Consider the following 27560-nt stretch of genomic DNA (forward strand, 5'->3'; position numbering starts at 1 on the left):
TATTAAACATTTCTCCGATAATAATAGAAAGACGAAGTTGGGAAGAAGTTTGAGGGATCATGTGCTTAGGAATGAGGAAAGAATGTAAGTCTATGTAACGTATCCATGAATTTGGAAAGGAATATTGCTTTTCAGGGAGGAAGATTCTGCGGAACTGGATTTAACCAAATTATAGTAACTTCTTTCGAAGCACGAGGCCGTTATACAGGGTGTTCCCAAAAATGTATACACGCTGTAACAAGAATTTCAAAATCAAGCGTCCATTGCATTTTGATTGAAGTAGGCTACCTGGCTGAATTACATTCCAAAAAGAGCCCATGCTCTCAATGCACATGATCCGGACCGGAGAGTGTTGTTTTGTGAGTGGTACTTGGCAAAATGTGCCAAACAGGTGGACTGTATTAAAGTTACAGAAGAATACCCTCCGCGTTAAACAGACCTCACGCCACTAGACTTTTTGAGATAAAGTTTACAGTACAACACCGGCAAGAGTCGACGAATTGAAGGCAGCCATTGAAAAAAAATGTGCACAAATACCGAACGAAATGATAATTCTTGTTGTTTGGATTCCATTGCTTCGCGTGTTCAGCAGCACCTGGATCAGAACGGTCATCAGTTTGCAAACAGGAGTTGGCAAATAAAATTAAGTGTATCTTAATAAACACTGACAATCATTCAAAGTGTGTTTTCATCTTATTGGGACACCCTGTATATGCAGCATTCCTCCTAAGGGCTCAAAATTTGTAACGAAAAAGGGGAGGGTCAGGATTCAGAGAAAGAATTCCCCCTCACCGTCCTATTCTTTCCGATCATGCCATTGTTAGAAATATGTTGTCTACAGCTTTATTTTTTATAATAACGCCATTTTAATATATAAAAAAACAAGTAACCTATAATGGGTAACTAACTGACTGCCTATACTTCAGCAGTGGGCTTCGATGCTGCTGCGTAGTTGGCAACTCTGACAGTTTGCCGACAGTCCAACCGGAAGTAGACTTGCGAAAGCGCGTTTCATTTGTTTCGTAACGTGATGGATCGTAGGTTAAGTGTTATACAGCTTACATTATGTAGTGAATAGTTTTATTTATAGTATTTGATAACGATTGTATGTAGATGATGTGTGAAAGAAGTTTGTTTACTTCCAAGTTTAAAACATACTGGGTAAACAGTGAAAAAATTATGTCCTGTGTTTATTCTGATTTGGTGGCCTGTATTGACATAACGGGAGAGTAGATAATAGCTGTTTTTGTGCCTGATGGATATGTAAGAAGTCGCGTGCGTGTGTATTCCTAATGCTGGTTAGTGCAAGTGTACATTTGTCTCCGATAGTGCGTGTCGTAGGTACAAAGTGTGCGTTATCACTGTAGGGATCATTGGAGTTGAAGTTCGTAAATAAATGTAAGGGAAGTCGGAAAGGCTGAATTTAAAGGCATTAGCACTAATTTTGTTTGTTGTGGGACTTGCATCACATATCTGGCTGGGTGGATTCGATGTACTGTTCCCTTCAAACAATCCAATTTTAGACTTCTTCAAACGTGCCTTCCCGCATGAAGTTTCCAGAGTAAGTTCCAATCTTGAAGGACAAGTAAGGCCAAGGACAGCTCATAACATGGAAAACTTGAGGTATGCTATAAAATTATACATTATGTGTTCTGTAAACTATGTCTTAGGTTTTGAGAAATTTAGATTGGTTGTAAATTAACTCGGAGAAAAGCGCTGTTCTGTTCTGTTGAGAGTACTCAAATAATTTACGCCTCAACTTCGACCTAACCACCGAAATTCCTGGTTCAACTCCCTGTCTGGGAGTTCATCTATCCACCACCTATTATCATCGTCACGATGGGTCAAAAGTGGCAAAAAGGAAAATAAATAATACAAATACTTACGTCTCAGTTGTAATTTTATTCATAGTGGACATTTTACAATATAATAGAGGCAGTGAATTGATAGCTTGTTAAAATATTTGAACTTCCTTACACGGTAACGGTTCCGATTGTTTTATGATTTCTCCTAGCACAAAGACTAATTATCGTAGAATTATGGAAATCGTTGTCACACGAAATTTGAACCTTTCCTAAAGTTATGAGCACTGTTTGGACTCGGGGGGGAAAAAGTTATTTATGTTGAAAAAAACTTGAAAATTACATTATGCACTTCTCATGGACAGAATATTCTCCGTCGACAAGCGACAGTAAATATCGTAGAAGCGTGGGATGAATGTAGAAGGAAATCTGAACCCTAGTAGAATGCATTTAGAGACTTTGTTTTAATGCCAAGGGAACCAAACCTAACCTGCCTAACCTAACCACGAAAGCATATATTGAGCAAAAACCTTAAGTAATCGCTAAAACTCCGCAGTATGTGTTAACAGACGTACATCAAAATCGAACCATGTAAAAATTGCATTCGTAGCATGATGAAATCGCAATAAAACAAAAGGAACTTGGGCCGTGATGGGCAACAACACTGGTTCCATATTTTTTCAGGGGTGGGGGACATTGACTTGAATACAAAATATGTAACATCTGCCCCTAGTAAGGAATTTTTGGAGGCAGAAAGTGCTGGGTTTGGTATGTGTGACCTACTCCTCATCCCTCAAATTTCCATGTTTTTTTCCTAAAGTTTAACTGTTCTAAAAACTTCTGAGGGCGATTGTAAAATTAGATTTTAATAGTAAGTTTTCGGGTAACACTTTCAATTAGTCAAAACGAATTTCTTCATTTTTACAGAAGAAACTATGGTACCAATTCCATCTCCGAACAACACCTCTCACTCGTTTATTTCGTCATTTTTGACATTCGTTCTTACCGATTGTGCATTGCGGAACATTGTGTAGTGTGTCATTTTGCTTTTCTCACGGTCCATAACAGTAATTATTGTTCGTCCTTTTTTCGCTTCTGTAACACACGATATGGTGGGCATAGCATCGTGGATCAGTGGGTATACAGTGTTTCCAACCTTCTTAACCGAAAAATGCCCCACACACCATTCACGCATAGCCACACAAACCATTCGCAGTAAGGTTCAGTTAGATTAGGCAAACATATTTAAAATTTTGGGTCGTAGTAATATCAGGAATGTATATTTCGTTTTTTCATCTTCTTGCAAAACAACGGTGTGGTTGGAAACACTGACAGGAGGTTACATCATCAAACATGCGCAACATCCGGCTCTCGTAGAGGAAGGAAAGAACAGCAACGGCAATTGTGCATTGGAGAGTTACCTCCAGGAACTATCTAAATGCTGGAAAAACTCATTTCAGTAATTATTTTCTTGTGTAAAAATGAAGATATCCATTGTTCGGAGATGCAATTGTTACCGAAGTCTCTTCTTTTTTGTAGGAAAAATGTTAAAAGTAGTGTGTAAAATGTTAGATGGAGTTTGGTATACTTTAAACCCCTTCCTCTTTATTCCATTTTTTGCCTGTGATGCTGTGTGTGATGATAAGACAAAATAAACATTTTTCTTGGAAATACCAGAATCTTCAATGTTCACATTCCTCTCACTCCATAAATATTACTTTGTATTTCAGTTAATGTTATATTCTGATACTCTTACTAGTATGCAGTAACCTTTTTGCTTTACCTTGCAAAGGAGGATGTGAAATGCATTTGCATAGCACTAGCTGTAAAAGTATTTGAAAGTAGGAAGAAATGGATTCACTCTCAGTACCAGCTGCATGACAGCACAGATAACCACTGATTCATAACATTGTAGAGGTTCACTTTTAATGTTTATGTTCACTGGTGCATTTCATGTGTGTAGCATATTACTTGGCGATTATGTTGCTCGTCTGAAAGTTGATCTGAGATAAAGTGGATGTGCTTTTTGTGATAGATGTGAAAAAAAAGTGTGCTCTTAAATATTCTGAGTGACTTCTGGCATGTACATGCGAGACTATTGCATATGTTTACATTGCAATGGGAATATATTAAATCATGATGAGTGCAAAGGAAGTTTGCCTGCTTTTTTGTATTATAGTCATGCTCGGATTTTAAGGTATGTGATTTTTTCCGTATTATAGTGTTAACAGTAAGATTTGATGTATCTAACATGCTAGGGGTCTGGTGTATGGTACTCCCCCCTGCCAAGGGTTGCCAGACGTCCGGTTTTTCCTTCACATGTCCTACATTTTAGCCTTATGTCCGGCATCTAGGAGGAATTTGAAAAAATCATAAATGTCCTACATTTGAGCGTCACATAATATTAATTAGGAAAATACGTGTTTCCGTTGAACAAAGAGAAATCATGCAAGTTACAAGTCAATGGACTGCGCTCCCAAACTCAACAGTGAAATTTATTTTGATTCAGTCGTTGACGAAAAAGAAAAGAAAAGTTAACAGAAACAGTTAATGAGCAAAGTTTTGAGGTCACATATTGATGTCACTGTTCAATGCCTGAGGGTAATTTCTTGCCTTGGGATGGAACAAGATGTTTCCCATTCTTATTTATTATTTTGATTGTAAAGCAAGGGATAGAGAACAGAGTTATTCAGGATGTCTACCAGTCAAGAAAGTCAATAAATGATACTTGTGGTCATGAATTTTTGCTATCACAATGATTGATTAGTTGATTTAGTTTATTTTACTTAACTTTTCTGCCCCTTTGGCTAATCGCGAAGATGAGGATGAATGGTGGTAAGATAAGATGGATGAAGGGACAATCACAAACATATAGGAACAACAACACAAGCCCCACGTAAGATTATACAGACTGTGAGTCCAGAGGCCAGAGTCTCGCCAGTCCGCAAAGTGCAGTCCGAGGGCATTAATAGATAAAGCAGGTCTAATTCTCTGGTTAAATACGACTTCAGTTTTCACCTTAACTGGACTTTTGGTAGAGTTTTTTCATTAAATAGATATTTATTTTCTTAGTTGCTAATTTTCAACTTTACCTATACCGCGTTTGGTAGAACCTGTCCCGCTTCCCGTGCTAGGGAGCGCTCGACAGTTTCGGTGCCAATGAGAAACGAGGAAAAAATCGTCTGCTGGCCAGCGAGGAGCGAATGGAAGCCAGAAGAGAGGCGATTACGTAGACGCTGTTGCGACGTTGCGTATTTTAATTGGCTGCCTGGCTTTGACTTTCCCCAGCACCGAGAAAAGCCAGGGAGCATCTAGCGCGGGAACCGGGACAGGTTGTAACAAACGCGGTATAAGTAGGGGTTGAATAAATAAAAGTTAAGAAAAACTGAAAAAGGAAAAGGTCACGAAAAGTGCTGAAAAAGTCAAGAATTTTGGATTTGTTATTTTGGTAGAAACCCTGTTATTGAACTAAAAACTACCCAAGATGAAACTTCTGGAGTCATTTCAAATTACGGTAATCCCTGAATATTTGTTTGCCATTAGCTACAGGTCATAATGCAAATATTGAGGACTCACGAGATATATCTTTTTTTTTTTTCGTAAAGTCTGTAAAAAGTTTGGTACTGGTCCATATAATTTAAAAGAGTTTGACTGTCCAGTCTCTCATAAATACATTTTGACTGAAATTTTGAGAAAAATTGGCTCCTCTGAGAATTACCAGTTAAAACCATCTAGTAAGAGGTTCATTGTTTAGTATGATTACAAGTTTGGAAATTTTGCATTAAAGAATTCATTAAGATATCAGAGTTGTCATTTTAGTGAACTGACATGAAATTTATGCCACTACAGATAAATTACTGATGTAAAATATTTGTGATTCTGATAACAGAAAATCTACTGATAACATTGCAAATGTTTCTTGCAGAACATGAATGGTTCATTCACCTCCTCGATTAATGTACGAAACTAAGTGATTTCAGTGGGTTTTGCCTTAGATAAAAAAAAACCTGCATATTTAAACATTTATTTTACAGAACCATGACATATGATTTGTATGTTTCTGTTTAAAAGAATAACAAGATGGAAGAATATTGCAGTAAATTACGGACTATTTATAAGTATATCAGATTGGTAAAATGATGTGCCAATGTGAATAGATTACCAATTAAACTATTCAATCTGTAATAATAATAATGAAAGTAAAGATGGTATGACTATGAGAGGTATTGGAGGCTATTGCAAAATAAATTTATAATAATTTTGCACTGTATGTTGACTACTCTGGAAAAATAGGATTCTGGAAAGCTCAGGGAAAATACATACACATTGCCAATACAAACATAGTCCATTCTCATCTATAGATCCCGGGTTCAATACCTGGTGGAGGCACATAGTGATTCAGATCCACTCTAAACTGTTGATGTACAGTCACATACACTTCTGGGTTGTAGTGATAGCATTGAAAGTCAATTGAGTTGTTACAATGCAGAAGTGTTCATGACTGTTCATATGTTATAAATTTTATTCTATTTATTTATTTAATTATTACTATTATTATTATTTTTCCAGGGTTTATATAGTTACATGGAATGTGGCCACAAGAGCCCCAGAAGAAGATTTCCATGCGATGCTGGGTTTTGATAGTGCTAGGTCTAATGACCTCCTTCCAGACTTCTATGTCGTAGCGTAAGTTTTAACATTATACAATCAGGGAGTATGTTGTTCATGTACTACAATGTACATTGAAAGTATCCACTTGCATATTTTCGAGGATGAGGGGACGGGGCACCTCTTTTCAGTTCCGAGTGTTTTATGACGGGACATCACTGCTTTGGTGAAAACAATTCCTTGCTCGCCCCTGTGTGGAATAAATCCATGAATGTGTACAGTAGGATGACAACAAAAGGGAAGATGTTTATATTTTACTAAATCTCTTCTGTAATAGAAATGAGATTCATTTTCTTTTGCAGTTAAATGTTGTATGCATGCATTTACACGTATTTGGTGAAAGTAACATTATGTTTTTTAAATCTTCATACAATGGATCTCATTGATTGAATAATATTGAAGTCGCCATGTGCTAGTCAGGCAAGGAGTGTCTTACGGTGTGCTTCCTTTGTTGCAAATTCATCGATTGCATGTTTGTAGCCTAGTTGCTGGGTAAAGTCAAAATGTCATGGGATGGACAGTAAGACTTGTCAGTTGATCTTCTGATGCAGATAACTGTAAATAAATCTTAAGCCTCATTTTTCGTGAATGAAAACTGAAAACCACACAGTTACACTCTTTATAACTGAATCTTTGATTGATGGTAAATATTATGTTCTAACATGAATTCACATTTCTTTTACTCATAAACCCTTACTTAAAGAAAGAGATCTAAAAAAAACATATATGTAATATATAGCTTAAAAGCTGCCTAGGCCTAAATATGCTCCTGCTTGGATTGTAGAATTATTCCTCTTGTATAGTTTTTACAAGCAAGTAAACATTGTTTTAGAGGTAACATTTCAGGGAGCATGTCCCTTCATCAGACATTTGTGTGGTGTAGGAAGTGTGTGTTCTTCTCAAACTTTATATAAACAAAAAATACACGTTTCAGTCTTGCAACAACTGCGAATTAGAAGAAGAATATGTTGAGTGAAATCATATGTTGAATATAGCCAGATCTGTTATCACGCTTTTGTCTTGGTTTGTAAAATTTTAACTTTCTTTCAGCCTTCAGGAAGTGAAATCCCAGCCCCAGAATATGCTTTTAGATGCCTTATTTGATGACCCATGGACTAATGCTTTTAGGTATGTTGTACCTTACGGACTTGAAGAAGTAATGTGGGAGAGAGGGAAATAGTAACAAGATATGGTATCAAAATATCGATTTTCACCAAAAGTGAACTTTTCTCTCTCTCTCTCTCTCTCCCTCTCTCTCTCCCTCCCCCCCTCTCTCTCTCAAAAAAAATCAATTCAAAAGAAAAGAGAGAGAGAGAGAGGCACTCTCTTCTCCCCATTTTCTTCTCTCCTCTTTCTCTCTCACTTGGTTTTCCATGTATCCTTCATATGTTAACAGGGTGGCTATTCGCCGTGAATTCTGCATGAATTTTTCTCAGTAGACGTGAAAAATTTCAACTTTTATTTATGCAAATCCAATTGAATTTATACCTATTTTGAAATGCCCTGAGGCAAGTATTTCACACTTTAGCTTTTATTTTTATAGTTTTTTTTTTAGTCATAGTTTTGAACACTAACGTCAACGTAACCAGTAAGTTTATATCCTTGAAAGAGTTTTGTGTCGAGGGGGATCGTTCTGGAGGTTTCGAATGTGCGACACTGTATCAATATTACGCTGCAGACGAAACCGTTAAAAGTCAATGGTTTTCGTGAGCTTCCTTGCAAGCCGAAATATCCGAACTCGAGTTTTTCGTTCCTTCACGACTAGATGAAGACAGAGCTGTGAATATAGTGGCGAGCAGATATAAACCAAAAGCGTGTTAATTTCGTACTGTGCGCAAGTGTGTTATTCTTGGTTACTTGCCGTTACTTGTTGGTGTTGTTGCAGTGTGTATGTGTGTTGTGTCAGTGAGACGATCGGAATGCCAGCCGCAAGGTTCACGATAGAACAAAGAATTTTTATGTATGACACTTAGTGAAAACAGACTTGTGTCGAGACGTGTGTAGGCAATTTGTACAGAAATATGCAATAATTATATAAATGTCTGCATATGTCCATTAAAATAAGCGGGCATTACAGGCCGCAAATGTCGGCATCTTCATCAGCGCTGTCCGCCACGCTTCTCCCGATCTCTCGGCTGAAGATCGAAATGAACGCACGGTATGAATCAATTTACCAAGAGTTTAGCTTTAAAATATTCGAGAATTATAGCAGAATATTAAATTACATGTTATGTTATTTTTTAAAAAAATATTTTTTTCATTAAAAACTGGTGCAAAATAAAACGAAACTTCGAATTTTGCATAATTTTCAGGATAATTAGACACTGCGAAAGTGTCCCATGTCGGCTCAGCACTAATAAGTTGTATTTTCTTTGCACTTTGAAATTGGTGAATATAAATATGAAATTAGCTATTTTTACAGCTTACAATGAAAATGAGATAAGTTTCTGTATTTCCATGGCAGTTGTCAGTTTAACATTCTGTTCCTGCAGGGACATACTAGCTGCCAAGGACTATGTGAAGGTGAAGACGATACGACTGCAGGGATTGGTGTTGAGCTTGTTCTGCCTTCGGAAGCATCTCCTCCATCTGCGGGACATCGAGACGCAGTACACGAGGACTGGATTTGGGGGGATGTGGGTGAGTTTGGATGGAACGGAATATATTGTATGTTTTTATATTATTGTTAAACCCTGCTCCTAGGAAGGCGGTTGATCTTTCTGCCATACAATTGTGTGTTGGGGGGAGGGGCAAGTTGATTCGTTGCTGGTTCACAATCTTTAAGCTCCAAAAGATGCTGGTTTAATTATGAGAATACTTTAAATTGAAATTATGGTTGTTGATCATTCATAATTTATTGTTAATCACTTGGGCACGGGACTTTATGTTATAACATATTTTTCAATTGGCTTCGGATCTATTATTGGGGTGAGATCTTTACATATCTGATGAAAATCAGCCGAAATAGACAAACTCGACAAAGCATATTTTGCCATATTTCACCAATTTCGCATTTTTACAACATATTTTTTTCAATTTTGTTGTAATAATACATATTTCTGTACAATTTCGTAATTCTCTTGCACATAATCGGTTATTTTATATTTTTTTCTTTGTAGCTTTAACACAACCGATAGTTCAAATTGTCGATGGCAGGATGTGGAAATTACGGAGGAAGAAAGGTGCCGTCTTTTCTTAGTACAGAACAATATAATACCCCACTTTTTTATCCCGCCGACAATTGATAGCCATGCAAACATTATTGAGGCAAAATGTTCGCTTTCATTGTTGCACGGGAAGTAAAGAAGTTTCGTTCTCATTTCTTTGCCTTTTACGCTTTTCACAAAAATCAGTCAAAAGTAAAAATAACATTCGGTACATTACAGCCCCTACTCTACTCTATCGGGTATGGGAGAAATTCGAGAGCACTGTTGTGCACATTTTTGGCTTTACTGGGAATATTTCTGCATTTTTATGACATATTTTCCAATTTATATGACATAATTACATACATATTTTACAGTTTTATAGGACATTAAGTCCCACACTGTTCAAGTTTGCATAACCATTGTTGTATATTACAAAATAATAATACTATTTTGAAAGCTGATTTCATTCTTCTGGTAAACTTTCTTACTGGTTCCTCAGAACTTTTTAAAAAAATGACATATTTGTACAAACTTTACATGGCTGGTCAATGTACACTTGTAGTTCTAGGTAACTACGTACAACAAAACATCGCCAGAATAATAAAAGCTGCTTTCAACTTTCAAAGATAAGATTTAGTGTATTATTTTACAGTCATTTATGATGGAGCACTCACCATAATGAAAGTATTGTGTTCATATAAATCAAATCAAATGTCAGTACATTGCCCGTATTATGGAATAATTTTGAAAAATCCTAAAATCCCATTAATGTGTATAGTTTTTTTTTTGGGGGGGGGAAGGGATTTAATGGTGAAAATAATCGAAAGGCAATATGCAATATTGTTCAGGATGAAATGTAAGTTGCGGGAATTTCAGCATGCTTTTCTAGAATTTGCTAACTATGCAATCGACTGCTGACTGTAGCAAAAGTAATAATTAAATTAAGTGGAAATGAGCCACTTACATTATTTGTTCTTAATATTGTTAACCACTCGCCTGACACATTATTTTCCCAAAAATGGTCCATATTTTACACATTTTTTTTATTGTGTGTTTGTAATGTACCGATATCGGCAATTAAGGAACAGTAATGAAATTCTATTTTTGGGGTGAAATAAGGTTACCAAACTATTCAAAAAACCTCCATAATTATTAACCCGAGTACATACATGAAAAGTACTACAAATGTTTCAAAATAGCATATAAACTGTGAAAATAAAATGTCTTCACATTTTAATGTTGAATTCCAAAGAGACAGATCTAACAGATGAAAGAAAATCTTTTTATAATACTTTTTGCCATGCTCGTTGGTGTGGCATACGAAGCAAGATGCTGATCAACACCACCCATTTTGTCGTTGTAATCGACCACCACTCGTGGTTTAATTTTTTCTTTGTGACGTTGTGTTACAGTCATCATTTCAACAGAATGGATGGTTGACAACAATGTTACATCCTTCTTATCTTTCCATTTCATGACTGTCACTTTGCCAGATTGCAACCCTACTTCTTCGCCTTTTTTCAATTTGGCTGTTCTTAGAGCCTGTGGTAGATCTTTCCTACTGCATTTCAGTGTTCCAAATACATCAGTCTTTTTCAAAATGAACAGATCTGCAAGTTGTGGTGAGTTATAATAATTGTCCATTATCAAACAGTACCCCTTTCCCAACAAATCGTATACCAAAGCAAAGATTTTGGAAAGCGACTGTACACCACCACAACTATCTGTATCTGTCTCGTCAGTACACACACTGTCCACTGTTGTATCACTTTCACTCACGTCCATTTCCTCCTCCTCCTCCTCTATACTGTTGTCTGTAAGCTTGTCGTCACTCATCTTCTCGTTCTTCACACGTTGGAAAACACTAAAACATGAACAGAATGTATTCACAACACAAAAACACTAAGTTTTGGCACTACACTCGCACAACGACCACAAGTACCACTGGAAAGGTGACAACTACGTAGTGCCATGGGAATCCGGTAGATGGTAGCAGTACCTCGACAAGCTATCTACACCTTCCATCTAGTGGCCAAAATGGGAATTAACGCCTTTTAAAGCTCAAACGAGGCTGTCCGGGTAGGCAGAAAAGTGCACTGCAGTTGCACCATTTTAACGAGATAACTCGGGTAAATAATATGTAAAGCAAAAACAAATTCCGAGTTAACTCGGGTTAATCAGGCAAGTGGTTAACACAGCAGATTTCTCCATACATAATGTAGGGTAGTACTAGCTTGTTTGTTTTATTTCCAGGGTAACAAAGGTGCTGTGACTATTCGTCTAGGAATCTATGGATGTTCTATGTGCCTAGTCAATTGCCATTTAACCCCTCACGATAATCTACTGCAGTATCGTATAAATGACTACAATGCCATCCTTACAAGCCAGACATTCCAAGTCAAGGAAACCAGTAATATTTTTTTCCATGAGTAAGTGCTGTTCCTTTAATTTTTCTCAATCACAATCTTGTTCTCTTAAATTGGCAATTTCAAGGTCATTCATCTGTTTTCCGACCTTGGCTGTTCGTTCCACCTCCTGAGCACAGCATTGCTGTTACTGCAATTAACTTCATTATCTGTCCATATGCAATAATCTGTGATATTTACATTTTACTGTTCTTGGAAGTACAAGGCTCATTCAATATATAACCGGAAATATGTTGTAACAAATATTTATTACAAGCACCAAAAGAACTACAGTACTATGTTTCAACATAGTCTCCCCCTAGTTCAATGCACCTACGCCAGCACTTGATAAGGACACTGATTCCACAGGAAAAAAATTATTTTGGACGTGTGCGTAACCACTCATGCACTGCTGACTGGACTTCACCGTCATTCTGGAACCTCGATCCACCTAGTCCATCTTTCAGGTGTGGAAATTGGAAGGTGCAAGATCAGGCAAATATGGAGGGTGGGGTAAGCACTCAAACTTTAGGTCCTCGATGGTAGGCAATGTGACACTGGCAGTGTGTGGTCTGACATTGTCATGGAGCAAAGGCGCAGCAGTGAACACCAGACCACGTCGTCTCTGCAGAATGGCTGGTTTCAGTTTTTCGTGCAAGAGGTTGGAGTAGGTGGTACTGCTTACATTATGACCTCTGGGCATGGAATGTTCAAGGATTGTCCCCTTGTGGTACCAAAATAAAGTTAACATGACCTTTCCAGCACTTCGTTGAGCACGCAGAGACAGAGCGACCTGGACGCGGAGAATCTTCAACACTGGTGATGCCCTGTTTGAACTTCTCAGCCCACTCGTACACTTGTGATCGACTCACAGTTGCCACTGTACCAAACGGTCATGCAGCTATGAATTTGTATCAGTTTCACGCCTTCACTCAGCAAAAATCTCACGACACTTCATTGCTCCAGCTTGAAGCACTCCTGTAAGGGTGCCGCCATCTTGTGGAACTGTTTCCCAGTGTCCCGTGTGCGAGGCAGGCATGCCTACCCCAGCTATGAAAAGCTTACAGATGCCTTCACAAAATAACAAACATATAACAATCACGGTCGTATTTTAGATTTTTTATACTAGTTTTCTGGTTATTTATTGAATGCACCTTGTATTAACAAAGGTGCCATGTGGCAACACAATTTATATAGCTATGTAAGATGAAACTAGTTTATCCAAATTTGATGCAAATGCACCCTTATAGGGTAAACACAATTTTTCAGATAATCAAATAATATTGTGTGAAACATGTACTGTGCATTAAAAATGAACGATCAATATGATGGAACAAATAATAAAATAATGTTATTAATAGAGTTGCAGAATTTATTTTTGAAAGTACAACACTAGATCATGCAGAATCGCTTATTTATGCTATTAAATATTGATTACATAAACATATTTATGTATTTTTAAAATGTACTATGTTCAATGCTGTAGTAATCAGGGTTGTCCCAGGTGGGCCTAGCCCAGTTTTTTCCATGTAGGTTTTTTTAGAAAAACCCCACAAAAAAAAGTCAAAAAGTTTGTTTTTCAGAAAATTTAAATCATCGCCTTAATTTATGGGTGATGATTTCACACATTCACACTCAATCGCTCTCACAACATTTCCCAATGGTTGTAATTTTAATGATTTGCTATGTTTTAGTGTGTCAGAGAGTATGATTGCAATGTTATTTTAACAAACTATTACCCTCCTCTGTTTTCTGCTTTTGTGAAGATCTGATGGCTTGTTAGAGATGCCAAAACATCTTATAGATCACAAAGGAGAAGTTACGTTGTTTACATTTTTCTTTTTCTACTAATTTTGACTAGTAACTAGAGATGGACATTCAGATATGAATCCAGTAGAAATCGAAACCTGAATCAATCAACCAAGATCCAGTACCCAAATTTCCAATTCTTAATCTGATATCCAGATCTAGAATCCTGAATGTGATAACCAATCCTTGAGCTAATCTTCCAAATTTAGACCCTCCAAATCTGATAACCAAGTCTTAAATGGGGATTTGATATCTAGAGCATATTTACATATACCAGGTGTGCCGGTTAATAATTCTTAATTGATCTGAAAGAAAACAAGTGTATCTGGGGAGAAAGGTAACAAATGCTTTATTCAAAGTATGCACCACCGCTAGCTATACATTGTGCCCATCTGTCCGTCAAATTGTGGATGCCCTTCCAGAAAAATCGTTCACATTTTGAGGTGATCCAGTCAGCAAGGCATTGTTCGACATCTTCGTAATTGTTGAAGTGTTGCTGGGAAAGTGAGTGAGACATCAATGACAACAAGTGGTAGTCCGAAGGGGTTAAGTCTGGTGAGTATGGCGGGTGGGGCAAGAATTCCCAGCCAAGTGCAGAAATGGTGTCTCTGACGCCTTTCGCTGTGTGTGATGAGGCATTGTTGTGCTGCAAAATCACTTTTCTGTATCTTGTTGCCCAATCTGGGCACTTTTCGATCAATGCATGGTTCAAATTGATGAGTTGTTTCACCTGGTTTCAGAAGCTCATGGTACACCACACCCTTCTGATCCCACCAAATGCACAGAATTGTCTTCCGTCCGAAGGGATTCGGTTTTGCGGTCGATGTTGAAGGTTGTCCTGGATCAACCCATGACATTTGCATTTTGGGTTCTCGAAGTAGGTCCATTTTTCATCCCGTCACTATCCGATGCAAGAAAGACTTTCTTTCATGCCGAGAAAGCAACACTTCACACACCGTTTTTCGCTTTTCCATTTGTCTGTCGTTCAGATGATGTGGAACCCATTTTCCTGCCTTCTGAATCTTTCCCATGGCATGAAGACGATCAGATATGGTTTGGCGACCAACATTTAACTTCTCTGCCAGTTGTTGTTTCGTTTGCGTATCGTCTTCATCCAACAGTGCTTGCAATTCGGCATCTTGGAATTTTTTCGGCTTGCCTGGGCGATCTTTGTCTTTCAAGTCGAAATCACCACTTTTGAATCGTCGAAACCAACGCATACACATGTCTTGCGTTAGGACATTGTCACCGTACGTTTCCACAAGGATACGATGGCTTTCACTCGCATTTTTCTTTTGATTGATCAAGAAAAGCAGGACGTGCCGCACATGCTTCTTATTTGGTTTGAAGGTCAACATGTTTCCCACACAAACCCAATATCACGAACACTCGCACTTGGTTGCACATCCATGGCATTTTGACAGGTACTGTCCTGGCAACACACTGACGTAACAGTTGAGACTGTGCACCAACCCTTGCTTCCAGCGCCATCCAGCGGTTTATTTCACATTTTGTAGTTCATTTTGTATCATTTCGTGACAAAATATGATAGGAAAATGCACATCACACCTTTCAAAACCATGAAAAATGAACATTGCAGTGTATTATTTCACATTTAGTGTTGCTGTCAAACACAAAATATGCCTCTACCGATATCCAAATCTAGAATCCTACATCTGATATGCACATCTAGAATCCTGGATGTGATAATGAAGTATAGAATACTTGAGGTAATATTCTAAATGTAGGCCTCCAAATCTAGATCAAAATGTAGAATCCCAAATCCAAATTTTCATTATCTGAATTCACTAGTTGTAACACAGACAATAGCTAAGAACTTGAGCGCTGCTTCCAATGAATGTATGTGCTTTGTCTCCAGCTATGTATTCTGGACTGGAGACCTGAACTTCCGCTTGGCAGATGGCTACACGTCGCAGGAGGTCCTGAAGCTCATCAAGCAGGGAGAGTTGACACAGCTCGTAGAGAAGGACCAACTACGGCAAGTGATGTCAACTGGAGACGCATTCAGTGAACTCAGCGAGAAATTTCCAAACTTCGCACCAACTTACAAATTTGACTTCCATTCTAGCAATTATGATCTCAAGTAAGTTTGTACAGATTTCACATTTTCCTGCATTTTCAGTTTTTTCACCTGCGTCTCCTGAAAAACATAAATATCAAAGTTCCGTGTGTGTACCAAGAAATTTCAGTAACTTGTTTTCTAGCATATTTCAATTTGTCATCCACTGAGAATGTAAATGTTCTATGTCCATTTTTTCATTTTTTTTAGGAGAGCCCTTTAAAGTTTGACGATATATTTCTTGGATCTTTGTTACCATTGTGCTGAAAGTTTGTGCCAGTGCAAAGGCTGATATAGTGAACCCTCTCGAAAGAGAAGTAGTTGTTTGGTTAGGTATTTATGCTGTAATTAATTATTGAAATTTCAGATAGAACAACTGCACGCAACACTAACTTTTATTTGAGAGTGCTAATTGTTTATCTACCTGATATAACACTGCATTCTGGAAACGAGATGGAGATGAAACAATGTCATTATAAATTTGTCATTTGGTATCAAATTAAAATAAATCAATCCATATTTTTGGAAATCAGTCAACTACTTTAATTCCACTGTTATTCAAAATTTTTGTGTTAACAATAAAAGTAAGAACCGAAGACCACTACTGTTGCTAAGCAGCTCTCACAGGTGACTGAGGTTAGAATGCAAGTGGTTTTCATACTCGGATGGCACTGTGATTGGTTGAGGAAATTTATTGTCATAAGTTTTCATTGCCTGTTGAAGTTTGCATTCTCGTGACTGCTTCCAAATTCTGCACATGGACCAAAAAGACTCTCAAGTATATCAATATAGGCATCAGACGACAGCAGAGATGAAAAAATTTCATGCTAAATAGATCACAGCCAACATTGTGTTGGATGGTTCGTTTTCTTACTTCTTTTTTTTTTTTTCAAAATTGCTTCTTTTTCTTTTTTCTGTTCTGCTTGGTGCCAATGTTATTTCTTCACAGATATAGGTCAGGAACTAAGAGCCTGCAAAATGTAGGTTCGAGCTCTTACTGACACCTGTAGTATTTTGATGTGTCTTTTATTTTAAAAAAAACAAACAAATATGCAAGTGTAGTATATATGTATTTTTTTAAAAAAAATTAAATGTTACTTCAGGTAGTTAATTTAGAATAGCCTGTACACGAATTGTTGTTTTGCAGGAGAAGGCCATCGTGGACAGACAGAATCCTGTACCGTGTCAACACACATGCATATGAGAATTTGACACTAAGTGCCGAACAGGTGTCGTATCGTAGCCACGAGCAGTATTTGCAGAGCGACCACAAACCTGTGTCGGGGGAATTCATCGTGAAGGTATGTGAAGGCCACTCTCTTTCTTGTAAAGAAATCTTAGTTATGCTCTCTCAAAGTGGCGAATAGTTTCATTTTTCTCAGCCATTTCTATACTTCCATGTACTATTTGTTGAGTTCTGTATCCTTTCATTTTCTTTTCCATATTCCACAGGTGTTCAGCGACTATTACGAGCGAGTGATTGAATTCCAGCCTCTGCAGACGTGGTACCTGGAGGAGGAGAATGCGGCTGTGTACTCAATCCCGTCTGACGTTCAGCCGACAGTATGGGACTGGATTGGTATCTTCAAGGTACGTTTTGTAAACTTTTTTTTGTTGTTGTATTTTTCATATTTTATGTAATTTTTTTCCTCTTTTGGCTAATAGTCATGATGATTATGAATGATTGTTTCCAGTTACCCTTCATCAAACACTTAGGCCAAGACTCAAATGAGAACCTTCGGTGGCAAGATCATGAGGCAAGCATTCAAAGGTGAAAAATGATCAGCAATGAAAGTAAAAGTCAGTTTTTTAGTGCCAACCTTTGTGGCAGAGGGGTTAACACAGCATGCTACAATACTAGGGATCCTGAGTTCAAAACCCAGCCTGGGCACATGGGTTTTCTTTGTGAGTGTCCCTTCGTTAATTTCATCATATCATCACTTATCCTCATTTTTGAAGTAAAATACACCAAATCAATCAATCAGTTTTTAAATTTAAGAAAGTGATTTGTAAAGTAAGTAATTTTTGTTTTTCTTGTATGTACGCATTGCAGAAGAACGCTGGAATAAATTAAATAATGAAAATGGTAACATAGATCCAGTATGGAGTTTTCTTTTTCACAAATGGAGTAAGCCACCATCTTTAAAATTTAATGTAACAGAAAACATCAAGAGACTTTGTGAAAACAATGATGAATTTGAATTACCTGATGATATTTGGGATTCATAATTTTAAATAAAAAGTAATGTGATCAATTTTTTTTTTATCTGAAATAAAAATAAAACAGACTGCTTCTTTTCACAGTTAAGTTGCTATATTACAACAATGTAACATTGCTAACCATTGTTATAACTGTATCTTTAGTCAAAATTAAAATAAACGTCTGATGAAGGGAGCGCGTGTTCTCCTGAAACGTCACAACAAAAAACTGTTTTCTTATGCTTGTAATAACCGTAAACTACAAGAAAATAATTAATTTTTGTACTTGTGACTACAATTTGTTATTTTTATATTTTCGTTATTGCATTTTGGGGTGAACTTCTCGGTGAGATGTAAAGGTTTATGTATTTCAGTTCACTTAAAGATAAGACATTTTAAACACATTATTTGTAACCTAAAGGTTAGAATGTTTAACCTGGAACAGTTTCAGCCACTCAAGTGTTACATCGTCCGTTAGCAAACCTTCTCAGCTAGCTAAAGTATGGGCATCAGACAATGGATATTATCCAATAAAAATTCTATGCTAATAAAGACCCATTGTCACCAACATTCATGGAAGTGATATTATGATTCTTTTTTTACAGGCTGACTTCAGCAGTTTAGACGACTATCTTTCGTACGTGTACGTTCCACGTCAGGATATGCGAACGTCCCGACTCATGAGGGTGATATTCCCGGAAACGGCGATCAGAACACCCGGAACGTATCGTCTTCTCTACTTCAGCCAAAACTCTGGTAGTGTTCTAGGTATGAGCGATCCATTTCACATACTGAACAGGGAAGGTAACTTTCAAATGAGATTTTAAGATTAGTGTTTGAATAGGGCCTTATTTTTTCTTTCTTATTTTAAGGAAGTAAGGAGAGCTGTGATTATATTTTTATTAGCGAAGAATGTTTTTCCTGTCTGTACAGAATTCTCTCAGGAAAGTTTCGTTTTTATGTTTCTTACTGAAGAAAAATATTGGGTTTTGTGTTCAATTTTTGTATTAAGTTTCCTGCCCCTTGAATTTATTCTTTGGGTCAAGAATCAAATTTCATGTAAAATGATAAAAGTTAAGACTATGTGCGATAACATGAATGTACATATAATTTTTGTACAGAGATACATCACAATTGCGGCATTCCGTTAGTTGTAAGTAAACGAGAGATTTTTTTATACTATCTGCATAAGGGCTTATGCATATGTGTGTGGATGTGCATATATATGCAGCAGTGGATGATGCGACGTTTACTGAGTACCTATAATTATGATGAAAGTTGGTTTTTGATATGAAAATATTGTGTGAAATAAGCATATCAGGAATTAGTTACTTGAGATTGAAATTTATACTAAAATGAGTACATGAAATATAACTCCTCACCTATGTTTTACACAATATTTCAACAGTTTTACTAGGAGAAAAAAAGAGGCAGAAAATACTTTCATCCACTTTTTGATGTTCGTTAGCTTAGGCACTGTGGTTCAAAGGCTCTATCAGTGAGATTAGTTTAGGTAGTTAAGTTCAGAGCACTTCTAAAAATCATCAACGTATTTTATTGCATATAACATGAAAGTGATTTCACTTACAATCAGTTCCATACTCAGGATTTTTGTAAGCGGAGGAGGTACTCTTAGAAGGGAACGGGATATGACTCCATTTTTTTTAGGAATGCTAGGCTAAAGAGGGGTTCACACCCCCAACCAACAACACCTCCTCTCTTTTATAGGCATGTCAAGACTCATTACAATTAAACAGCAAATGGTGGAATGATGCAAAAATTGCCATAAAATTTGTCTGTACCCACAAAACTTTGGACACCATAAAATGTTCACCTGTACATGAGAAAATTGATTTTCTGAAAATTCAATAGTTTGAGAGTCATATGCACAGTATTCAAATAACATAGGTGGATACTTGGTGTAGCCGATGCGTGCTTCGTTGCCTTTACAAGTCGAACCAGGAAAATTATATTATTAAGCACTGGATTTGTAAAATTATATAGATTAGTGTATATAATATATAAATTTTGTACATTGTTGCAACACTAATGGGACCATAATGCCATCATAGTTCCTTGTTTCTCTGAAAAGTTGCCATGGACCTCATTTTGTATAGTGATTGGAAGATTTGCTGCCCTAGTGGTATATCAATAGATAACAACTCAAGAGTTTCTATGCTGAGAATAGATGCCTTACACTAGTGGTTATGGGTGTTCTTCACTGAATTTGTCTGTGTGACTATAATAGTACAGAAGTTTTCATTTTCACTAGTTATATATATTGTTAGTGACAATCATGCTAGTGGAAATCTTCAATGAGTTTTCTCATGTTCAGGTGAATTTTCTTGCATGTACTCTATTGAGAATTCAAGTGTATGGCTTTATTGCATTAACTAATTTGCTGCCTAACCACAGAAAACTGTTACAGTAACAACTGCTCAAGTAATTCTTCTTGATGTGCATTGCCTGTTACTACCACTGACACTTATTGCTTTACAGTAAAACAAGCACAAAGGTTTTGTGTAGCAACATTTTAACTTTCCTTGCGAAGATTTCATCAGCCCCAATAATGTATTTTCCACATAAATGAATACTGTTTTAACAAGGCTTTTTACAATAACTGACACACTTAATTAAAATGGATTAATGTTATCAGCAGCATACATTCTTGGTATGCAATGTGTATCCACAACAATGCAAGAAGAAAATGTAAGCATTCTTTCTGCCTTCGTGGAACATGAAAATCCTCCCCACTCCTCCTGCAGTCAGAAACTCCAACAAAAATACTCCTACTACCCTAAGTCTCTCTATGGAAGTCCCTAATGATCCCAATGATGACTTCAGTACTGCCTGCATCAAACCTTCCGTGGTTTCTTTCAGTTATCGAATGTCCAATGTCCATCATAAATAGATAACAGCTTCATATTTTCTTCAACCTGTACCAAATACCATGCTGCGCATAGTTTTTCAGATTGAATCGCTCCATTTTGGAGCACGTTCAGGCAGATTTTGCAAAGTGTGGAACACAAAGGCCTCCTCTCCTCATTATCATAGAACAGCAACCAACGCAAACATTGCTCAGAAAGCGTCGCACCATTTACTGATACTTCAACAATAATAGTATATGTGCAATATGTATATACATAGAGGTTGTTTTATATCTTTTTTTTTTGTCATTGAGTACCTTTGAAATGAAAATGCCTATTTTTTATCTAATATCCATTCCAAAATATTTGCGACTGTTGTAACAGACATAAGGTTGTCCATACCGTTTCTAGTAATTGTGAATATATTTATAGATAAATGTTAACCATTGTAATGATTTAATAACTGTGATTACAGGGTGGAAGTTTTAATATTTGATCCATGTGATATTCGGGGTTTTGCATGTAATATGTCCATAATTCCATAGTTTTCTTGCTTTCTTGGTTATGCGAATGAAACCTCATACTTAATGGCAGCTTCGGTAAGTTCGACAGTGGATGTAACCAACCTATTACCCTCAGGCTGTACCTGTTTGTGGGATGGAAACCATTGCGTCATTTATTTATCCAGGAAAAATACATCTCACACATAGACGGCTGGAAGGGGAGGCAAGGCAAGGGTCACACCTCCTGCCCCCCCCCCCCTCCCTCTGGAAAATGAAGGTCCACTTAAACAGTATATAATTTCATTTCAGTCACAGTAATTTATGTTAATTATTATAAGGGTGTTGAAGGAAGGTGATAATTTCAGACTGAAGCAGTGTTTTTTGAGGAGGCATCACTTTTATGGGGAAAAATATGCCTCCTTTGTCCACCCCCCCCCCCCCCCCCGCCCCTGGAAAAAATCCTGTGGACATCCATGATTCGCACATAATGTTCCCTTGCAGCACAGTATTTGTGTACAGGTCTCCATGATGTTGTAATGGTAACATTGTTGCCTAGTAAGTATGCAGTTCTGGGTGCAACCACATGGTGGTTTGGGTTCCACTTTGAACTGTAGGTCCAGTCCCGATATGCCAAGCTGTCCATAAAATGGACTTAAAACAAAACTCAAAAGTTTTTGTCTACTGATAATTGTTAGTGAAATATGTCTATATATATTTTTAATGGTATCTGTAAAGCACGTGAATAACATAAATATGTGTGCCTTCCTTTTTTTTCATGTCCATTAAACTGAAAGAAGCCAGTATGATGGCATAATAGCACTTTCACCTTCAAAGTAGCATTGCAAATTTTGTTTAAACTTTAATCAAAAGAAACATTCTCACATTGTATGGTTATTCCAATATTTCACCAATATTGATTGGTTACAGCAACAGGAGTACTTACATGTGGAGGCAGCAGAATGAAAAAGTTAAGAATGGGTGTTTACTGGAAGTTTAGTACTCATGTAAAAGGGTGCAGGTTAAAATTTGGTTCCTACGGATGAGAGTCTTGTACAGTCATGGACGCTAGTGGGTTGTAACAACCGAATTCAAAGTCAATAGGGTTATTACAACCCAAAAGTGTCCGTGACTGTACTACGTACCGAATAAGGACGAGAGTGGAAACAGGTGTGGCCAGTTCTTTAGTTTTTATATCAGAAGTTTTTATGCTGTGCTATTGTTTCTAATGAACTGACGTGGAATCTTTTTATTATTTAGGTATTCTGTAAGGGTTTTCCAATGTCCCATCAAAGTTAGTCGATTAGTACAATTCTTTTGATATTAGTATGTTGGCATATGGCATGTGCCAAGCTTTAGTCTTACTTTTAATATAATTTACATTGTCTATACAGACTAGGAAACTATAAACGAGTGCAATCTACATGTAGATTTTGTGTAGACACACGGCACTTAGGTCCATCCTCACTTCCCAATTGACTTCTAGCTTCCTTACTTAACTATCGTGAGGGCTTTCTCTTTTTCAGCTCCCAACAGAATTAGAAACAGTCTTTAAATGCATCCTTGATACCATAGAACTACCAATCAGAATTGCGGAGCACACTGGGCAGCTGAAGTAGGATAAAGAAGTGCAATAGTTATTTGACTATTTGTTTCAAGGCAGCTTTTTTTTAACATTTAATCAATACAACTATGTAAATGACTGAGGAGAACATTTTATTTTTTGAGTGAAGAGTCTACTAATTATGTTCTTGAAGGTTCTCATAACTACCTTTTATAGATGGAAATGTCGTAGATAAAATAAAAACCACTAAAATTTTACATAAATAGTCCACATGTCTAAATTTCCTACTGTGATACTGATATTTTATTTTCACAACCGACACAAATACTATTTTGTTTTGAAATGAACAGCCACATATGTTGGCTGTAACAAATAGACTGTGCTGTGTGTAGCACCGCAGTAAATAAATCTGGTAGTGTTCTAATGGTTATATAAATTATGAATTGTAATTATTGCTTCATAGCCTTCAAAGTAAATCTCACAAGTATTGTATGACGATAGAAATATCCATGTAATGTAAATATGTAGCTTAATGTAAGCTGCGCAGGTTTAGCATTTTGAATATTGTTATGAAGTTCATGTAATTTATTTGACTAGTTCATATTGGAGAATTAATTTCAAAACCATATGGAGAAGGGATTCATTAGAATTGATTGAGTTGGTGTTTTAAGTCCACGTTATGCACAGTAAGGTTAATTGGGACTGGACCTACAGTTTAAAGTGGGATCTGAACCACCATGTGACTCCACCAGGTATCGAACCTGGGACCCCTTGATTACAAGGCGATGACGCTACCACTTCGCCATCGGGAGGCCCTGGTTCATTAGAAGATGCCACCTCTATCATAATGTATGGGTAATGTAACTTTATACTAGTGTGTCCGTAGAGTGATATATCAACATGAAATGACATTTGTTATATTCTCACATTCACTGCTATGGCCTACATGTGCTGCATTTTCCAACAGTGCCAATGTTTTTATCTTATTATTTTTGAGAAAACATCATTTTTCCTTTTCTTCAACAGTTATTAGCACCTAAACTTGTGAAGTGATATATCGTGTTTGTGCAGTTGCCATTTTCTTAAGGATGCGTTTTTAAGGAGACTCTTCTTGCTGCCTTCACAAATTGAGGATGTAATAAAAGATCTTACAGTACTTTCCAGTCAGAGTTCAATCGGCAAGTGAGGACGTTTCTAAGTATCTCGTGAGACTGGCTACATAGCCTAAAGTACATCACTGAAAACAATGTCTTGTTACCTTATTTATTGGTCATCCATCTTATTGTTTTAATTTCTTAATAACCTGTGATTCATAATCATTCACTGTGCATTCCTTGAGATTTGCATTCCTATATCTTTTTATTATTAATATTTATATATTTTTCTCTACTCTGTTGAGTGGATTGAGATTCCTTGTCTTTACCTCACTAGAACATTCCATGAATCCATATTTTTTCAAGCTAACATTCTATGGTTTACTAGATTCACGCGTGCTTCTGTTCCATGTTTGATATCCAGGTGTTTCATCATCCATTTCACTGTTCATCCTTATTGTCACAATATACCCGAATCAGATATAAAAGCTGTTCAACTTGGCTAAAATACAGGGCATTTCAAAAGTCATGCAATCACGTTAGATCATATACTACATGGGAATCATCGGATATATTTTCTCCTTTTTTTATTGTAAATCATTTTCCGTTGAGATATTTTTAACTTTGTTTCCATGTGAAACGAGGCCAAATGGGAATGCATAAAAATTACTAATTTTCCATATTAGTGTATTTTCGTCTCAAAATTATTGCATGGGCATAATTTGGACTATTACTAACATCTTTGCACTTAGCCACTGCTGATTGCTGAATAGACAGAACAGCAGAAAATTATGCAGATTTAATCACATAATATTATTGCCACTTCCTCTGCCTCCATTGCAAATTGGTAAGAGTCGTTTCTTTTCCCATAATAAATTTAGTCTGGGATATTCCTGAAAGGACCACATAAAACACAGTGGGATTAGTTCTTTGGATATTTATTTATTCGGCACCGAAATGTGCTTGGTAATTTGTGGCAACCCTGTATTCTGAAGAAAAGTAGTATAATAAATGTCCATTGCATTATCCTTTAAATGTCTTGCAGTCCCTTTTGAGACCAGCAGCACATCACTCATAATTTCTCTGGTACAAATTTTAATACTTCATTTTTGTTTTTGTTTATGTTCATATGGAGCTGTGACGTGCTTGAATTTCAGTACAAGCCGTTTCTTTTTAATGAAATTAAGTTGAATTTTAAAGTGCATTCTTTTCAAGTACATATACGAGATGTGGCTAGAAAAAAACTGGACTGTTGCTACAAAATCTTTTATTGGTTATTTTGTACAATACGAACATTATCCCCTTCAAAATACTCCCCTGCACTATTGATACACCGCTCCATACGAATCCTCCATTTCTGGAAGCAGTGCTGGAAATCATTTTCTGAAACCATGTTCATGACCTCCGTCACTTTTGTTTTCACACATTCTACGGTTCCTTTCAGTGCTCATTTTACCTTTGGGAATAAAAAAGGTCGCACAGAGTGATATCCGGTAAATAGGGTGCATGTTCCAACACTGGGATGCCATGCTAGGCCAAAAAAGCCTTGACTGACAATGCCGTGTGGACAGAAGCATTGCCCTGATGAAGAATCCATGACTTGCTTTTCCACAAATCAGGTCGTCGTCTTCTTACTCGCTCACGAAGGGTCGTCAGCACCATAATTTAATAATGTTGGTTATTTTGCAATAACTCGAATACTCAAGGACGATCTTTTCGAATCAATTCACCGACATTTGCAATGTTTGATTCTGTTTTTGACGTGCAAGCCCATTCAGGACGCGAGTCGTCCAATATCACTTCTCGTCCCTCTTTAAACCTTTGAAACCACTCAAACACTTGCGTGCGTGATAAACACTCATCTCCATATACTTCCTTCAACAAACCATAAGTTTCTGTGGCGGATTTTCCGAGTTTCATAAGAAACTTCAAAGTGATATGCTGTTCCACTTTCACACTTAACATTTTTCCGACGGAGCACAGATGTACGGTTCACTTCGTCCACAAGCTACAGCGGAACTGAGCGCTGCGCACCCTGGAAAATCACACAGTCTATAGGCAGGATATCACGTTATACACTCATGCACCGCTTGACCTTGGACGTGATTGTCGTTTGTCGACAGTAACATCAATCCATTTTTTTCTAGCCACACCTCGTATATGTGCACAAAAAACATCACCAAATGAGAACTGGTTGTTGTAGAGGGCTGGTGTCTTGTTTTTTTCTGAGCCAAATGTCATCCCACCTTCTTACAAACACAATTAGATTTGGTTGGACCATTCACTCACAAAACGAATATGTACATTTAATAATTCCTTTTTTTTTCTTACCCTTCTATGGACATTTGTTGGGAAGAGCATGGTCCCCCTGCCCCAAAACAAAACTAACTGCAAATGTCTTCTCAATGGAAACCATAAAAATATCATCGTTGGCCCAGCGTGGAAAGGATAATTGAAAAGAAGTGATAGTGGGCTCCAGTCTCAGAAGGCAGAAAGCAAAGTCAGCTCTCTATTATAATTCCTTTTTTTTACATCACTTTACATTTGAAAAGCATGCATCTTGCACTTGATTTTTACATCACATCTCCTACAGCTGAATTATAGTTCATTGTGTAAATCTTTATAAAATAATATTTTACTTTCTTCACAATAACCGAATTTTGATCAAAAGAATTGCATTGATAATCACAGAAAAAGTCGATGGCAATCAACTATAATTTATTGAATCCCTACACAAGCTTTGTAAAAATTGCGAACATTATGTGTGAAACAGTAACGCATATATATATTCCATACCTTCCCACCCTGTAATCATATTGTTTCTCGCGCATAGTACTTGAGGTACTATGGTACTTTGGTTTTATGTTTTTTAAGGAAAAAATGTAAAAAAAGAAGTTTTATTTTTGTAGAAATTTTTGCATGTAGTCATTATGATTTATGGAACATTTGTTGAGGGTTTTTTAGTTCATTGTGAAACAGGAGAAATGTGTGTTTATGGAAGATGTTGGAAATTGTTTGTACTAATTTTAAGCCTTTGTTAGATTGGAATGTTTGTTGTCCAAAAGTCAAAATAAATGTGATTCTATTGTCCAAGGTAGTAATGACTTTTAATGCACCCTTGTTTAATAGTAATGCAAGAATTTGAGTTACCTTACAATTTGGAGTACACGTAATCAGCACAACATTGGAAGAAAATATTCACCATCGACAGATCCCACTGTAGTAACACTGACAACGAGAATTCCACACAAGTAAGGCAGCGAACCATGTGTATCCCCCCCCCCTTACATACATACACACACACCCATGTTTCATTATGTTTGTGATATAAATTTTTCAAAATTTCACTTGGTATTTTTTATCTATATATTTTCATATTTAAATATATGATAATTATGATTAATTATAACTTAATGAAAAATA

The 27560-nt window shown here is 36.8% G+C and overlaps 1 protein-coding gene across 1 annotated transcript; it reads left to right on the forward strand.

The window, feature by feature from the left end:
• Positions 1 to 1010: 1010 nt before the first annotated feature.
• On the forward strand, positions 1011 to 27234 carry LOC145988512 (phosphatidylinositol 4,5-bisphosphate 5-phosphatase A-like). Its single transcript, XM_083123391.1, has 9 exons — positions 1011 to 1623; positions 6372 to 6488; positions 7521 to 7598; positions 8963 to 9110; positions 11873 to 12048; positions 15713 to 15937; positions 17061 to 17214; positions 17366 to 17503; positions 18718 to 27234. Exons 1-9 carry the CDS (start codon positions 1610 to 1612, stop codon positions 18937 to 18939), a joined length of 1272 nt encoding a protein of 423 aa, XP_082979517.1. The 5' UTR covers positions 1011 to 1609; the 3' UTR covers positions 18940 to 27234.
• Positions 27235 to 27560: the final 326 nt, after the last annotated feature.

This window comes from Lepisma saccharinum, chromosome 6 (assembly GCF_977018435.1).
Source record: "Lepisma saccharinum chromosome 6, izLepSacc3.1, whole genome shotgun sequence".
Taxonomy (NCBI): Eukaryota; Metazoa; Arthropoda; class Insecta; order Zygentoma; family Lepismatidae; genus Lepisma; species Lepisma saccharinum.